At 49.2% G+C, this 18,712-nt stretch overlaps 1 protein-coding gene across 1 annotated transcript; it reads left to right on the top strand.

Moving 5' to 3' along the window:
- The first annotated feature begins 4,004 nt into the window (after nucleotides 1-4,004).
- On the top strand, nucleotides 4,005-18,504 carry TAB1 (TGF-beta activated kinase 1 (MAP3K7) binding protein 1). The gene is made up of 11 exons (XM_061560801.1): nucleotides 4,005-4,264; nucleotides 6,496-6,632; nucleotides 6,972-7,122; nucleotides 7,759-7,845; nucleotides 8,370-8,508; nucleotides 9,052-9,168; nucleotides 9,974-10,085; nucleotides 10,889-11,033; nucleotides 11,376-11,670; nucleotides 12,041-12,332; nucleotides 14,782-18,504. The coding sequence occupies exons 1-11, from the start codon at nucleotides 4,226-4,228 to the stop codon at nucleotides 15,005-15,007; spliced, it is 1,740 nt and encodes a 579-aa protein (XP_061416785.1). The 5' UTR covers nucleotides 4,005-4,225; the 3' UTR covers nucleotides 15,008-18,504.
- Nucleotides 18,505-18,712: the final 208 nt, after the last annotated feature.

Raw genomic sequence — 18,712 nt, 5'->3', positions numbered from 1 at the left:
AGCAGCACCTATGAAGGCCACTGGCACTGTGGCACACATGGAGGGGATGGGTGGCTAGCACCACGCCCGGCCGCCTTTGTCTCCCCCTAGTGGCGATGTTTCCTACACACCGCGACACCAGGTACTCGTTTGAGGCTGAGTCGACCTAGGGGAGGCCGGTTTAGATAACACTGTGTAACAAACAAAATGTTTTGTTCCTGGGTAGTAAGTGTTATTTCCTAATTGCTTATGCCTGAAAACTACAGAAAATGGCTATTATTCCCCACAAACTTTGCTTTTGTGACCAGGACAGTGATATTTTGAAATTTACCTATTTTCAATGAGAAAACGTGTGCATTTGTGTCATTCTTTCATATAAAGTCCTGGTCACAAAAGGAAAGTGTAGGCGTGAGCAATAAAAAAAATAACTCTTAGTACCCGGGAACAAAAATTGTGTTACATAGTGTTATCGTCACTTGGTGTTGACCGTGAACGGGAATCGCGCTAACCATTGCGCCACCGCTCCCCCGCACGTGGAAGGACACACACCACGTTACGCACGCAGACACGATGCGAATACTTTATTGTATGGTGACAATGCGAACACCGCCCGCACTCCCTCCAAAGTTAACTGATTATTGTTTTTCCTGTTGGTTAAGTGTATTTAATTGTTTTATGATGTTCATGAGTCGTAGGGGATATAATCAATCCCATTCATTTATAAAGGTGAACCAATTATTCGGAAGTGGTGGCACAAGCGCTAAAACAACAACAACTCCACGCATTCGTCGATAATACGGTTCGATAGTGCTATGAAGAAGGGTCATTGCCCGAAACGTCACCTGTCCAATCACCCTCGCTGCTCCCTCCTCAATTAGAAGAATTCGTCTGGCGGAGAATGAATGAAAAACACAGCTGTCAACTCCTTACCAGTGCCCTACCTTATCACAGACCAATTCAGACTTTATTGGTCACCCCGTGCCCCTTATACATCTCAACGTTCATCCTACAAAGTCCCATCACAAGGGAGAAACACAAACAAATATCCAAAAAAGTGTTTGAAACGACTGTACGCTGCATGGACCTGAACACTAAATTTCCTGCACAAGAATACGGGGTAAACCGTATGGGTTGACAGCTATGGAATAATGGCGAATTATTAATTAGTCATTAATTTATGGAATGAATAACGGATATCCGTAATTCAGCCACGATGTATATTGTGTACACATTTACCTATACACTACCTCCATAATACAAGTCTTTTTTGGGTTAGATCGCGTAAATATATAAATGTGCCGTTAAAATCACCAGCACCTGACGCAGCCCATTTGTAAGGTTTGTCATGTAAACCGAACATGCCAATTCGTTACTAATACAACACACCGGTGTGTTGGAGAGCAAAGTCACCACATTTACAATCTGAGTACGACGTTTCGCCAGTAATTACAACTGGCGAAAGTCGTACTTATTGACACGAGAGTTTGATAATGTTTAAGTTCTTTGCAAAACTGAATACTACTGGCCAAGACTACATCTTGACTTAAAGCTTTCGTGACTGCAGGAATTCATACTCTTTGGGTCTTTCGGTAAAGTCACGTATCGAAATTCAGAGAAATAAAAATAATTGTAACTGTTTGGATAGCTAGACTTAGTACTGCTTGGAAGCGAATCATCAAGTACAACATTGTTTAAATGCATGCCTACAGAGGCCACCACACTTCAACAGGGATTACCGTTGAACAATAAAGGGTACGGCTATTTCAGTGTACACAATCGACAGGAGGTACAAGAACAATAGGCTTGCATAATGCGCATGCATAATATAAATAACTCAACCGGCAATGGATACCCATAGTAAGTTATATGCATTCATTACCCCCCACCCCCACTTCGCGCAAGAAGGGCTCACAAGTGATGTCATCACATCTACCCCTCTATTTAAGAAACGAAACAGGAGGATTTCTCCACAAATCTGTCTGTCGCCTGATGAAGCTAGTTGTAATTACTGGCGAAACTTCATGCTCAAATTGTAAATGTCGTGGATTTACTCTCAAAACACACCGGTGTGCTGTACTATTAACGAATTGGTATGTTCTGTTTACGTGACAAACCTTACTAGTTGGCTGTGTCGGGTGGTGGCGGGTTAAATGGCACATTTATATATTTACGCGATCTAACCCACAAAACCTGTATTATGGATATTGGTCGCGAAAACCTACGTGTTAAATTACACACTACCTATTAAGTTCTACATTATTATTTAAATGATAAATTACCATATAGACTCACAATATATTTTATTAATGAAGAGAGGAGACAGGGTGGCTTAGAAGGCAGTGCTGAGCCGGCACCATCGAGGTCCTTGGGTTGGAATCCAGCTCCACAAGTGTAGTGAATTCATAGTCTCAGTGGCTGCACAAAAAAAACCCCATTAAATATAATCAGGTTCTGCGCTTAATTTGGCTAAATTCCAGCCTTAGAATTTTAAAAAACACACTTGTTGCTCAATATTGCTCTCAGTAGCAGTGAGTGGGAAAGCGCTGCCCTCTGTTGAGCGCATGTAAGGATCTAGCTCAGAGGTAGCTCTGTGAAATCTGCGTCCGCGTGCTGTTCTCTAACACGATGGGTTGCACTGCTCTGCGAGAGTACAGAATGAATTCTTCGACAAGGATAAATGACACGGGGAACATCAGCCTGTTTCAACATTCGTGCAATAAACACCCTAAATCCGTTTTGAGTTTACATTTATTAATTTCACAACGGACAATTTTAAAAGTAATTTGTTCGAACCAATCACAGTCATTACAGCAAATGTGTTTTCTTTAATACGGTACATTAGTTGACTTATGTTTGTGCAGTTTCTTCGATTTCTCCTGCAAGTAGAGCGCCGTTGTTTTTTTTGCACCAACTTCAATTTTCTTTTCATTTCTCTCCACCATTGGTGCACGTCCTTCTGCTGACCCCATAATGCCGTCGTTCTTGCTATCAAAAACTGTCGTTACGGGAAATATGTTTTCATTAATACAGTAAGTCGACGCATTTTTTGTGCAGGAATCTTCGATTTCTCCACCAAGTATAGCGTGCCACCGTTTTATGTTTTTCACCAACATCATCTCTGCTTCATTGCTCGACATCACCGCTGCTACACGTCGTCAGTCTGGTGACCCCACTCTTGCTACCAAGACTCTCTTTGCCCCAGCCTACATCGTTGACACGTTGCACCCATGTGTCTCCCTCAAGGTCCCCTAACATCTGGGCATGATGCAGATACTCTTCTCTGCATTCCCAGGTCGAGGTCTATGGGTGACCGAGATTTTCCCCCGTGGAGCCCCCAAGCTACGGAACGCTCTTCCACGAGAATCAGAGGGATCTCTCCGAGTCTCTGGACAGTTGTGAAATGCGCCTTAAAACCTATTTATACGCTTCCTCTTATTAAACCTTTAGTGCATTTAGTAAATTATTCTTACAATATATAGGGTGTTTCAAAATAATGTTAATACTTCTGAGAATTTGCAACAATACCACAAGAAATGTGCCTCCTGCTACTGGAGACCACCTGGAGAAGATTCCAGGCGTATGTTGACAATGATGGTGAGCAGGTGGAGACTGAATCGATAGCGGCAATCGATTATCGTTGCGTTCCATCCAAAACCAATCGATTACCGTTGCGTCCAATCGATAGCGGCAATCGATTACCATTGTGTTCCATCCAAAACCAATCGATTACCATTGCTTCGAATCAATAGCGGCAATGGATTACCGTTGCCTTACATCGAAAACGAATCGATTACCAGTGCGTCGAATCTATCGCGGCAATCGATTTCCGTTGCGGTTCCATCCAAAACGAATCGATTAGCAGTGCGTCGAATCAATCGCGGCAATCGATTTTCGTTGCGTTTCCATCCAAAACAAATCGATTACCGACACGACAAATCGATCGCGGCAATCGAATCGTCCTCACAATTCGGGTCTCCAAAAGCCCTCGGCAGGCTGCTTCCGCTTTCCGGTTCGCCGCGGTCCCTTCCACCAGTGCAACTTGGGGGGGGGGGAGTGGAGGCGCTTGTGGTTGGTGTGTGTGGTGGGGGGGTCCCTTATTATGAAGGGGGTCCCTTATTATGAAGGGGGTCCCTTATTATGAAGGGGGTCCCTTAAACCGCGGGGACGTTCACCCGCCCACTGCATCGCCCCCGAACGGGGAAGGGACTTTTATTTCTGCAAAGGCTCCGCCCGGTGAAGGCGGCTCATGGCGTTGGCACGGGACCGGGCACGGCAAGGCTCGCAGGTCGGTGGGGTAACTGCCCCCCCCCAAGACCCCCATGAGAGTGGAGCTGCGGGGGCGAGGGGGGGTAACCGACGTTACCCCCCCCGCGGGATGGAACGTGATCCCTTGTATAAAGGTGTCAGTTTTTGTACCAGTTGAAAGGGTAAAAACCTACCACTATATTTTGCCACTGGCAAAGGAGACGTCTCTTAGTGTGTTACCCCCTCCGTTAGAAAGCAGGCCCCCGGTTGGAGCTGGCCGTGGGATAGTGGGGGTGGGGGGGGTGGACACGTTGCGGATAAAGTCGTCTGTGCTAGTGGCAGTGCTCTTAGCCTTTGCTCCTTCACATCTCCCCGATGCGTCTGTGATTGCCCCCCACTCTCCTCCCCCCCTCCCCATTACTGCCAATACGTGGTGCGTGTGGACGTGGTGGGGGGCACTTGCATCCTGCAGTGGATGTCACAGCGGTGTTGAATGCGACAAGGAACTGAGACCCCCCCCCCCCACCACCACCACGATAATTGTTGTGCGGTTCGATTCCTGGCCACGACCCCCTGTGGCTTTGCTCGAATTGTTAACCCCAAAGCTCCTCTCATTGACCCCAAAGCTCCTCTCATTGACCCCATTAATTGTTTTAATACAGCGGATTGACGAGCACAGTCCCAAAGTTGCCCGAAACTCCAAGCGGCCAGCGATAAACACCACTGTTGGTGTAATCGATAAGAATGTATAGATTCTAGATTTGAAGCTTTCTTGACTGCAATGATTCATATTCTTAGTTTTTTTCGGTAAAGTCACAGCCACGACAGCTGTATCAAGTACATTTACTTGATACAGCTGTCGTGGCTGTGACGGTACCACCTGAAGACGGAGGCTTGTGTTGCCTCCGAAACGTCGTGATTTTTATTTTATTTTACTTTTTAATGTTTTTACCTACGTGACTTTACCGAAAAAAACCTAAGAATAAGAATGTATAGAGTTGTGTGTGTGATCTGCAGCGCGGTGAGTGTATGTGTGTTGAACTTCTTTCGCACCGTACGTAGCCGACCGTGTATTATGGAGGTAGTGTATAGGTGAATGTGTACACAATATGCATTGGGACTGAGTGACGGATATTCGTTATTCATTTTTGAATGAATGAAGAATGAATCATTCGACATTATTCCATAGCTGTCAACCCATACGGTTTAACCGTATTCTTGTACAGGGAAATGTAGTTTTCAAGTCTATACGGCGTATAGCCATTACAATACAGGCACATTTGTGTTGTCTATTTGTTTGTGTTTCTCCCTTGTGATGTGACTTTGTAGGATGAACGTTGAGATTTATAAGGGTACGGCGTGCACCAATAAGGTCTGAATTGGTCTGTAATTAGGTAGGCACTCATAAGGGGTTGACAGGTATGGATAACTGAAAGCCCTCTCTCGTGGCAAACAGACCTCAGCATTGGCACTTAGCTCCTGAACACGTTGCCATCGTACACAACAGTAGCATGGTGGGTGGGTGTGTTGTTGTGTCCTGCATTGTGGTGGTTGAATACAGGTATGGGTGAGACGAAACGGCGGTAGACAAAGTTCCTCAACATTGATGGAGGAATCGCTGCGGGAAGTTCACCGGAGCAGTGTCCATGTTGTAGTAGTAGCGTTAGAAGAGGGATTAGGAGGCGACTGAACACGATTTGCAGCGTGTGAGTAAAGGAGGGAATTCCAAAAGTGGAGCAGTGCGAGATAAGACAGAGAGGGTGAAGCAACTCCTGGCCTTAGCCTAAACTTTTTTCAAACTTGACTATTTGACCCCATTGGTACCTCATTTGCCAGTAAAAAATATGATAATTGGTTTTTTACCCCTTTTATTTGGCAACAAAATTGACACCTTTTTTTACGAGGAATCATGTTTGCATAGACCACAATACCTGCAGTTATAATGCAAACAAAAACATAACTCTGATAATGTATGCACTGTCCTTGAAGTTGATTGGTCCACACCCGAGACAGCTTTCCTTAGAGCCTAGTCTCACATGGGTTGGACCAGATGACGCCAAAAGGCGCACAACTCAAAGACAATGCACCATCAGAGTATGAGAGCTCGGGGTGAAGCATTTACACCATTGGTACCTCATTTGCCAGTAAAAAATATGATAATTGTTTTTTTACCCTTTTATCTGGCAACAAAACTGACACCTATTTTACGAGAAGTCATGTTTGCATAGACCACAATACCTGACTATTTGACCTTGATTGTGACCCCCGCAGGGCCCGGAGCACAGCTGGACTGATGACCTCCCGGCATGCCACCTCTCTGGAGTCGGGGTCATTCCCAACCGCGTGTACGGGGCCGACGGCGCTGCGAGGGAGACGCATCCTTACCAGGACTGCAGCCTTCGGCTCAGGTCCGTTGTGGGGGCTGCAACAGCGATTGTGACATTCGCAGCAGAGGTTGACTCCAGCATCAGAAGCAGCAATAGTTGCACGAGCTATAGTGGAACTTAAAGCTGCAGTACCTGGCTGCAGCAGCATTAGTGCCAGCAGCAGCTGTCTCAAAGGTTATGGATACCAACAGAAGCGGGAGTATCAACATTGACACCTGTCGTGGCAGCAGTAGCAGTGACATCGGTATAAGAAGCAGCACATGAATGTCACGTGTGTACCATGCCTCGTGTATCATGCCGTGTGTACCGTTGCCGTATGTGCCGTGACACGCACGATATCGCGTGCGCTGTGTGTACCAGGAGCGAGGAGTGCTGTCTGTATGGCGTGTGCCGTGGCTTTGAGGGCGCCCGCGTCTCGGCATTTGTGTCTCAGCGACTGGCGGCCGAGCTGCTACTGGGACAGCTGAGTTCCAGCGACTCCGACTCCAAGGTGAAGACGGTGCTGCTGCAGGTGAGACGGTGCCACCAGCACTACTACCGCCACCGGCCTTGCCGAACCCAACCTGTCAGTATCATCGCCGCCACCGCAACCGCTATCTAACCCAGCAGCACCACTGTCACTGCCGCCAGCGACATCCACCGCCACAAGTCACGACTGGAATTTTCACAACCAGTTTGGGGTCCTCAACAAAGACAAAGCACCATTCACCGCTCGGTTGAGGAGGGAAACATGCATGGTGACACCAACCACAGCTCTTCCCATCACAAGCAATGGCACCAACTCCACCATTAACAAGTCCACCACAGCCACCATATCCACTACCCAATCGAATCCGCCGGTGCCGTCATCAGGACCATTATCCAGCCGCACCTGCCAGCAGAACCACCATCAACTCTTAAGATAAACACTACCCCTATCACAACCACTACTACCGTCAGGCCCATTGCCACTACATCCACTGCCACCTCCCCACCTTCTCCAGCATCGCCACTTGCAAGACTACAATCAACCCCACAACTTTCATCCAAACAAAACTCAGTTGACATCTCAAGATAATCATAATAATAATAGACCGACAATCTCACCAGGGCAGCACTGTCTGTGAAACGAACATGTGTGCCCATGCGTGCCCATGTGTGCGTGCAGGCGTTCGATGTGGTCGAGCGGAGCTACTTTGAGTCGATTGACGACAGCCTGGCAGAGAGGGCTGACCTGCAGTCACGGCTGCCTGAGGTTTGTGATCATTGATTTGTGACCTGCTCATGGGTGTTTAGGGTAGCCATATTCCCCTGCACACGCATACGTGTCTTTGTGCGCACACGTTTTCACACACACGTGTTTGCGTGTTCCAGTGTGCTGCTGTGTAAACGTGCTCACGTGCATGTCTGTGAACACGTGCGTACATGTGCTTGCGTGTAAATATGCGTGTGCGTACATTTCTTTGCGCAAGTGCGTATATGTGTAAAATAAGCGGTTCAGTAGTTCCCGCACTACACTACAATCGCAGTTACTTGGATTTGATTCCCAGCCATGTCCAACATCAGTGGAAAATATCTAAACCGGTCCTGGACCTCCCTTAGGTCAAATAAAGCTTAAACGCATACATGATGCAGTATGTAACCATCACCACTGTGTAAACACATTCGACCTGGCGTGGTAATACCCACATGATCCCCCTTTGTGTGCCGTGCCGGCTTTCATAGGTGCTCGCTAACTGCACTTGCCCCTAACAGTTTTTGCTTTGTTTTTGCTTGCAGGGTCTCAGCTCGTTCCAGGCAGCGCAGCAGTACCCGCAGCTGGTGGAGCGGCTGGCGGCGGTGGAGCGCGAGGTGGCGGGCGGCGCCACGGCCGTGGTGGCGTTAATCCTCAACGGCAAGCTGTACATCGCCAATGTTGGTGCGTGCGCCGTGGTGGAAAAATAACTGGATCTGATAAAGCGGCCGTAAAACAAGCTTCCGGGCCCTTACTAAATACAGCTGCGCGTAGATGGACTCTGGGAATTTCACATCACGGCAAGAAAGTTGTGAGGAAATTCGTTGCTTTGAAAGAGAGCAGAGCAGGAAAGTTCTTGAGGCGTTTTCATGAAGAGAAAGTCACGGTGGGTGGGACACGTGTGCGAGATGGAAGATGGCAGGTTATTGAGACGGGCACTGGAGTGGCCTCTCCTGAGCTTGGTGACCAAGGGGAACAGACGTATGTTGAAATTCTTTCGCACCGTACGAACCAACCGTGCTTATCGGAGGTGCGGGGGAAGACCTAAGGACGTCCTTTGGAGGGTGAGTCAATGGTATCACCAAAGGAAGACCTAAAGCCCGATGTTACTGATGACAAGCATGTAAGCGCAGATCTCGGAGCGTCAGGTGCCCACCGTCTAAAAGATGCAGGATCTGGCATAAGCGAGGAAGTGATGGCGCCGTGACTTGTTTTTTGTTGTTTCAGGTACCAACCGGGCTCTGCTGTGCCGCTTGGCAGGAGATTCCACACTGCAGGTGACACAGCTGAGCATGGACCACCACGCACAGAATGAGGCGGAGCTGCAACGGCTCGCCCAGCTAGGTGAAAACACAAACATTTGTCTCACGCGGTGGGCGACCCGTTGGATTTGATTCATGGCATTATGCATCAGCGAGACTTCAACTGTCCAACCATTGTGCCTGGGTTTATCCTCCCCATGACCCCTCTTCTTGTCAGTGTGGCATAACCTCTCCACATGCTCTCATCAAAATGCACCATTACAATATGATTATTACACTTTTTTACCCAGGAACGCCTAAGTCCTCCATTTTAACAACAGGGGGCGACCTTTGCTTTGTGTTTCCCCAATCAAGTCATTTGTGGTGTAAGTTTTCCAACTTGGAATATTTGGACCATGGCGCCAGCACGCAATGGCCTACTCTTTATATTGACGTCAGGTGATCTTTCACGCGTCCACAGTGAAGCAGATGGCACGGTTATTATACCGGCAGTGTTAATTAGGGCGACTGCTATGGATATAGGAACTGTGAACCTGAACTATGAACCTCTGCAACAAGCGTTGAACACACTTCCTTTGGGCCATGTCACCGTGCCTAGCTTGGCACAAGTACGAGTGGCATCATGTTACTTAGTGGTCAGTTGTGGCTGTTGTTGTGTGTTTTGGCCGTGTGCATATCTGCATGTACATGTGTGCAGGCGTATGCGTCAAAGTTAGTACATGTGTGTACGACCCCATGCACACTCACGTGTGCACGTGCATGTTAAGTGTATATAGTATGTACATTTGTGTAAACACCAGTGCTTCGGAAGACAAAGGCTAACGGCACTGGCCATAATGATGCATAGGGCTGAACGAGATGTTTGCGTGCGTGTGGATGTGCGTTAGGCCTGGATGTCGATCGTATCCGTCGCGAGGGGCGACTGGGACACCTGGACAGCGCGCGGTGCATCGGAGACTACAGGATCAAGCTCGGTTATAAGGACATCGAGGTGCTCAGGTGAGACGGCGACATCGACACCCCCGCACACATCAACGACATCCGTCCTCGGCGCACCGACGTCATCATCGCCAGTCAACTTGACACTGTCAACAGGGGCCATCGGCAATGAACGCCGACGGACAAACATCATCGACATCAATACGAACATCTAAAGCGAAACCATCAACAACATCAACAACATCAACACCAAGGTCAATGTTTACATGCCAAAGCCATCGACACTGATATTGAGAGCCATCAATTATTGACACATCGTCAATACCAAAAGAAAAAGAAACCCCGTGTATAGCCTGAACAGAGTGTTGTGGAAAACGTTGTTAGTGAACAGCTATGAAGCCAGGAATGCCACACGAGGGAGTGGGTGGCTCGCACAGACGCTTTTGTCTCCCGAGTGGCGATGTTTACACACCGCACTCGGTACTCATTTGAGGCTGAGTCAACCTCGGGGAGGCCTGAGGCCAGTTCAAATAATTGTTTGCTGGTGTTGGCCGTGAGCGGGAATCGAACTCGGGTAGCCGGGTTCGCAGCGCAGCGCGCTAACCGCTACACTACCACTCCCACATCATCAACACCACCAACAGTGACACCAACAACACACATATCAACATCAACGCTGACATTATCAGCAAAATCATTAACACTTACATCAATGCCACCAATATCACACAACGAATACCCTCATCAACAAACGCTGACAATGGCAGACACTGACACGCCACAAATTACCTCAAACAACAACAACCACAACCTCCTCTGCCACCACCGACGTCACTCCCCGCGCTCGCGGTTTTGTGCCTCAGCGCGGCAACATCGGAGCCAGTGACGGCAGAGCCTGAGATTCATGGCGGCACGTCGCTCGACGCCACCGTGGGCTTCCTGTTGCTCGTGTCGGATGGGCTGTATCGCGCGCTTGACGCCACGCTCGGCCCGGGCCACGCCAACCAGGTGCCTGCTCACTCAACTGCTCGCCCGCTCACCCGCTCACCCACACGCGGAACGTGTAAACGCACGTTCACTTGTGTACACGCGTGCATGCGCACATGCTCGTACGTTTGTGCGTACGTGCTTGCTCTGGCACTCGTCTACGCACGGACAAACGTGCGCTTGCTCGTACACTGGTGCACACACCAGCGATGAGCCACTGCCTCTCAATGCTCATTTGAGTAGGAAATCATTTGAGTAGGAAATCAATGACTTTGAACAAAAAAAAAATTACACGCAGAAGCGAAGTCTTTAATTGTCTCCGCTGTGGTGTTAATCATCTCCCGCCCTTGCGTGCGTGTGCAGGAGCTGGCGCTGATGGTGGCGCGTGAGCTGGGCGCACGCACCTCGGTGGACGTGGCGGCTCAGGCTGTAGTGAAGCGCGTGGCCCGGCTTCACCAGGAGGCGTGGGCGAGCCACGGGGAGCGAGCGCACGCTTGCGAGCATCACGACGACATGACGCTGCTCGTGCGCAACCTCGGCTTCCCGCTCGGCGGCGCTGGTGGGGCCGGCGCTGTCACCGGCGCTGCCGCGGCTGTGGCCACGGCACTGGGCACGGGGAGCCCTGGTGTTGGTGCTACGGTGAACCCACTGTCGCCAGGTACACAGTGGGGGCACATATACGCACAGAGGAGCGGGACTGTGTGTCTGTGCGTGAGGGCTAATGATATGGAAAGCGGAAGTGTATAGGTTAGTGCGCTATGAACCCGGCAACCTGAGTTTGATTCCCACTCATGACCAACACCAGTGACGATTATCTGAACCGGTCCTGGACCTCCGCTAGGTGAACTCAGTTTCAAATGACTATCTGGTGCTATGCGTAAACTTCGCCACTTGGGAGACAAAGGCGGCCGGGCGTGGTGCTGGCCACCCACACCCTCGTGCGCCGTGTTGGCCTTCATAGGTGCTACTCGCGAATGGCACTTCCCCTAAAAACGGGGGATCTTTGGCTTTTGTCTTTCTGTGTGCAGGTACCCGCGTGTACCCAGTCTCCGTGCCGTACAGCAGCACCGCCCACGACGCCGCAGCCGCCACCGCCACCGCCGCAGCCGCCGCTGCCGCCGCCGCCGCAGCCGCCACGGGCAAAACGAGCGTAACGCTGTCGCTCGTCATGCCATCGCAGGGGCAGCTCGTTAACGGGAGCGCTGGGGGGGCGGGGGGTCTGGCCGGCGGCGTTGTCGCGGGCGGAGCCTTGGCGGCAGCCGATGTCAGCACCGAGGGCTCCGGCAGCGACGACCTCACGCACGGCACGCTCACCAACAGGTTGCTGTGCTCGTGCCGGATGCCTGGCCGACGACTCTCGCCACAGTGGTTTTAACACTCGCCGCACTTGTTCTACTTTCACCGCACCTTGTTGTGGAGGGCACCTGCTCAGCAAAACACTTGCTTGATGCTGTTACTGTGAATTTTTTTTATTGCTGTATTGAAATTGTTGGTTCCGTTCTTATTGTGTCAGTTTTGTGCTGTTAGTGTGCTTTTGTCTTTTTGTTTTCAGTTTTGTTTTCAATGTTGTGTTATTCTATTACTGTTATGCGTTATTGCTGTGTTTGTGTTCTTGGTTATGTTATTATTGTGTCGGTTTTGTGTTAGTATGTTATTTCTCTATTGTTCTTCTCAGCTGTGTTGTTATTGTGGGTTGTGTTATTACTGCGTGTGTTTTGTGTTAGTATGTTATTTCTGTATTATTCTCAGCTGTGTTGTTATTGTGGGTTGTGTTATTACTGCGTGTGTTTTGTGTTATTTGTTGGCTACTCCACACCTCCGATTAACATGATGGCTACGGACGATGCGAAAGAAGTTCAACATACGTACGTTTGCCAACACCTGTCGTGTCCACTTACACATACAGCTCACGTAATACCAACACCTTTCTGACACGCACGCATGCACCCAACAGGCGCTCGCTATACGCACACCAGAAGGTTTTTCCCGATCGTGCATTGACACGTATTCCACACGCACAAGGACGCACACACCGTGACGCTGGCTACGGAAACACATGCCCAACACCTGTGAAACTAGTATTCGACGCACACCAACGTCCGTTCTACGCTCGGGTAATTTCGTCTGCTCGAGTATTTGAGCAATTACGCATGGTGGTGAGATGTTAACTACCTCACCTGGTATACAGGAGGTCGTGGGTTCGATCCTGACCCTGACGCCTGTATATTTGGAGTTTGCGTATTCTCTCCGTTGTCCCATGTATTTTTATCCCGAGTCCCCCAATTTTTCACTCCACATTTAGAAAAATGTGTTTAGAGTATTTGATATAAATTTCGACGTAATACGTCACTTAGTTGAGCAAAAATTCACTTCTGAAAAAGAGCTATATAGCTCAGTGGGCCTTACCTGGTAAAGCAAAAATGATTTAGCTTTATATTTTAGCTCATTCGCTCAACACACCAACATCCATGGAACCTGTGAGTCGGAATCGAACTCGGATCGCCAGGCTCGTAGCGCGGTGCAGACGTCTCCCACTATTCCACTGCTCACCACGTACACACCTGAGCTCCCAGACTTGCTGCGAGCGTAAAAAAATTCCACATTTAATTATCCGGTAGCAGCGCAGATTAGCGGTCGCGGCCGCAACGAACGTGGTAACGCGGGGGGGGGGGGGAAATTGGGGAAGCGCCGCCTCTCTAAATGAATCGCCCTCTCGCCGCGCTGGAAGCACTGTTCACGCTTGTTTGCGTTAATACAACCGCGACGCTCACGCGCGGCGACTCGGCATATGGGTTTCAAAACAATCACACGGATCTTTACAGGTGTAGAGTAACAGCTCTGGAAGCGGGACTGATTGTGGCATGAGCCTCTCCAGTTTAAAGCGGATATCCGGCATGAATTAAATGATTAAATACTGAAGAATTTCAAGCTAATATTCACTTGGAAGACGTAATTAACACCGAATGCATGCCCGTGCCCTCCTGCGTGCATGGCCGTGCGTTCCCAAAAAGTTTAAGGCGAGCTCTCCACCTTTGACCCGAAGGATGTGGCCGTTAAGGGGTGTGACCTCGGGTGTGGCTTCAGCCTGAGGACTTCGAGGACTCGTTTCAAACTAGTCACCTACTTGTTCTCTCTCACAAAGACGACTTTCGTAACATGTCCAAACTGCGACTGATTGATAAATTGAATTGATAAAAGTTTAATGTTTTCCTACAATTAGATTCTGAGGCTCCGGCCCTTGACTGACCTCAGCCTTGTGGCTCCCGGCCGCGACCTCAACCCCATGGGTTGACGCCTTGAACCTGTTTCCCGTTCCTTCCCGTGCGTCTAACCCAGGGGTCGGGAACCTTTTTTACTGGGAGAGCCATAAAAGCCAAATATTTCTAAATATATTTCATTGACAGCCATATAGTATTTTTAACGTATATTAAATTAAATATGTCTTACTTTTAATGCGACTTTTGGTCACGGAACCCGTGACCCGAGAAATTTTATCTTCAAAACTAATTTCTGTTTACTTTAAAATGACACAGTATTATTAAGCAATATCACAAGTATTTTAAAATCAGTTCCAAACTGATTTTATTTTTATTTTTTTATTATTATTTTTTTCAACTCAAAATTGTCTGGGAGCCATATGCCGTCACCGAAAGAGCCATATATGGCTCGCGAGCCATAGGTTCCCGACCGTTGGTCTAACCGTTCACAACAACACCCTCCGCCGCCGCCCTTCCCTTCCCCTCTCTCTCCTCCCCTGTGGCCTTCCCAGCCCCCACACGACTCTGCGCTCGGGCGGCAGCACCACCCGCACGCGCAGCTCCAGCTCCAGCTCTGGGGGCGAGGGGACGCTGTTCCAGCGGCCGCGCGCCTCCCTCGCGGCGCCCCCGGACCTGGACGGGCGCGTGGAGCCCTACGTGGACTTCTCCAACTTCTACCGACTGTGGGGCGCTGAGCACGCGGACAGCGCCACCCCGCTCGCCACTCCCACCCCCTGAGAAAGCTCTTGCCCACCACCACCACCTCCCACCACCCCACCCTCACCCCACCCTCACACCCCTCACCTCACCCCTCACCCCACCCCCCTCACCCCACCCTCCTCACCCCACGCTCACCCCACCACCACCCACCTCCCCCCCCCTCACCCTACCCCACCCACCCCAGGCGGCGGGGGAGGGCAGTTCAGAATCAGAATATTTATTGACACTGGATGAATATCAGGTGAGCCGTGAAGCTGTTTTCCCACAGTTGTCCAGTAGGTGGCGGGTGAGAACGTTACGGTAACAAACAAAACAAAAACACGATAGGGTGTAAAAGTATAGGAAAGGTAAACAAATCACTGAACAAAAATATACAAATATAACTTTTTTATTTTACCACGTAAAGCCCACCGAGCTATTAGTTTTTTTCCCGAAGCGACCTGGTTATCACACATTATAGTTGTTGGGGGGGGGGGGTTACACCCAGAGTATCACGGGTGAGCCGTGAAACCTTGGCGAGGTCCCCGGGGAACGCTTAAGCCTGGCCTAGCAAGACTGCCCCACGTAGACCCCTCTTTTGGTTTAGCACTTGCTTCATCAACCTCAAAGGGATGGGTGATAGGACTGTTGTAAAAACCCAGCCGCGATTTAGACTCCCACACGTCTGATTACAAGGACAAAACACTCTGCTACGGACACAAGCCGTGCCAAGCAGGGCTGTCAGTGCCACCAGAGCGAGTGGTAGTTGGGGGGAGGGGGGGCAAATCACCCGATTTCACCCCTCCCCCGCAACCCCCCCCCCCCCCCCCCCCATGGATAGAGGTCAGAAACCAATTGAGTTCGATTCTGCAGTAAAACAGCTACAGGCACTCGTGAAATTTAACCGCTCGTTAGGTCTCGTGTGGTGGAGTCTCGTGTCGGCACGCCCACCTCTTAAAAAAAATGCCTGGCCATCATGGAAGAGTAGGCCATGTGTAATAAGCGTCTCCGACACAGGTTAACTTCAGTTGTATTTATTCTTAAGTTGCGGTACAGCACGCGTCTCTGCCTCTCTCTCTATCGCGACCTGCTTCTCTCCCCTCCCCGCTGCCGGCTGACCGCGTGTCGGAGAGAGGAGAGGCTCTGCTGGTGGAGTCCGCCACGTGGCTGATGGAGCGCAGCGGTGATGACGTTCAAGCCCAGGCTCTTCACACCGACGACCTCGAGTCCTCGATTGCTTCGGCTTATATCAGAGGTCGCAAACGGGTTTTGATTCCTTACCCGTAACCGTACCCGGCCGCACCAGGGTCGCAAACGGGTACCCGTACCCGGCCGGGTAGCCGGCTAGTGTACGGGTATCGGGTACCCGTACCCGGCCGCGTAGCCGGCTAGTGTACGGGTATCGGGTTGCGACCTCTGGCTTATATCCCTCTCGGTGGACTAAGCCCCGCCTCTAGCCACGCCCCTCTCGGAACCTTCCAGAGGGCTCTCCAGGCTTCCCCGCTAGCTCCGCCCATTTACCTTTCACCCAGATGGAATCCCTCTCACTGATTGGATGTGAGACAACGTAACACGTACCTGCAATAACCACCCGGTCGTCCTGTAGGTGGCGCACTCTCATTACACACGTACACTCGAAAGGGGCACTTTTGAGCTCATAAAGATCCTTCTTGGTCGCAGTCGTGTGAGCAAGGAATTGCAGGTCTGCGCCCTTTAGTAGTAAAGTAGTACGTCACAAACTTGAACATACTGTCGATGCCTCTGGTTAAAAATGGCGTCTGGACGCTGCAGCCTAAGGGATGTGTAAAAATACAATCGCTTGTAATCTGGTAAAACTTAAGCCGTCGCGTGCTTTATTTCCTCGACTATCGCTCCTCCATGCAGCAGAAGCTGATCCTCTTAAGTTAAAGCAGTGATGGTCAATACACCAAGCACTGTGCTGCTTTTTGGTGGATCTCAACGGGCTCTGCGATCCACCAGAAAGCTTTGACCAAAATTTACCACTCTATTAACATAAAGTACCAGCGATATCATGTAGGTGTGAACTTTTTTAAACGTATGTTTTAGTTGGGGATTTTTATTTGCAATCAGCTGTCTGCTTGTGGGAGTGTTTTAATTTTGTGTTTAGATCCACAAAAAATATTTTACGATCCACGTATTGGACACCGCTGAGTTGGAGAATCATTTTTTACGATTAAACCTTTCCCATTCTGATGACGTATGTGTACGTCATCGGTTTTTCTTCCGATTCCATTCCGATAATGTGCGTTTACCGCATCGGAACGGAATCCATGCCAATTGGAATCGAATCTACTTCGAACGGAATTGGAACTGATTTTGATTGGATCCGAATCGATTTCGAAAGGAATTGGAAGTAAAACTACTGTGGGAGGGCATGTGGCACAGTTTAGCGCTAGCTATCACAGAGAGTGCGGTCGTGTCACTACAGTTCTCTGTCGAGAGAAGAGTACATTGTCTTTAAAAACAGCAGCGCTCCGCCTCTAAATAAAATTTACCGCTTGCGCGTTTCGAGATTCAGCAGTGAACAGGACCCACCCTGCAACTTGCAGGCATCTCGGAACGGGAAAGGGTTGAGAAAAGTGGGCTGGGGCAGGACGCGTCGCTCGATGCAAATATGGCAGATGGTCGAAAACTACGGACAAACTGTCAGCCAAAGGGGAAAAAAGTTCCTGAGAGGACGTCCACGTACAATTGACACTTGAGAAGATGGAGCAATGAATTCGGCTCTTGTAGAAATACTGGATTAAGTAGTCGATCATTAATGGCAGTGGCCTTTAACCAGCAGCCGATAGCTGATGCCTGATGAAGCTTTGCAGCGTCGTCTCAACAACACCCTAACCACACACCCCACCCCAGTGTGTGTCCCCCCCTCTCCGCACTGAAATTGTTGCAAATGGTTTAATTTTCACCCCTGCTCAGCCAATTGTAACATCGCAGCACCGCCTATGAACGGACACTGCCTCAATAAATTGCCCAGTGTCTTTTATTGAACCATATCGGAGTCCTTTGCGATTTTTGTTTCGTCTCACAATGGAGATATGGAAAACCTTGTGTGATGTAATTGTAAAATACAGCTCGGCTTTGCAACTCCTGTTTTTCCAGCCACGTAATATTTGAACGAAGCCTTGAATGCGTCCAATCTCATCAGATCTCCGAAGTTGAGCAGAATTCAGCCTGTGTCGTGCTTGCAACGGGCGCATCGCTGCGCTGAAGCAGGCAGCATCGGCTGCTGCGTGGCAACTTGGAAGGCAATGCAGAAAAAGTCAATAACGTGCAGCAGAATCCTTGTCCATCGCGTTGGAGGTGACGTTCTTGAAAATAGCTGCAATCGGCAACTCCCGTGATCCGCAAACTTAAAAAGGCAAATCGAAAAACGCGAGGGGGTTTGGTTCATGGTCAACTGCGAATGGTGAACTATACATCAATAACTATACATCAATAACTATACATCAATAACTGTACATCAATAACTGTACATCAATAACTATACATCAATAACTATACATCAATAACTATACATCAATAGCTATACATCAATAGCTATACATCAATAACTATACATCAATAGCTATACATCAATAGCTATACATCAATAGCTATACATCAATAACTATACATCAATAATTATACATCAATAACTATACATCAATAACTATACATCAATAACTATACATCAATAACTATACATCATGGGACCTCCTTTGCCAGTACCAAAATATGAGA

This window comes from Lethenteron reissneri, chromosome 26 (assembly GCF_015708825.2).
Source record: "Lethenteron reissneri isolate LAM-NWPU_2019-01 chromosome 26, ASM1570882v1, whole genome shotgun sequence".
NCBI lineage: Eukaryota > Metazoa > Chordata > Hyperoartia > Petromyzontiformes > Petromyzontidae > Lethenteron > Lethenteron reissneri.
Note: the sequence above shows the minus strand (reverse complement) of the source record. Positions and strands in the feature narration are given on the sequence as shown.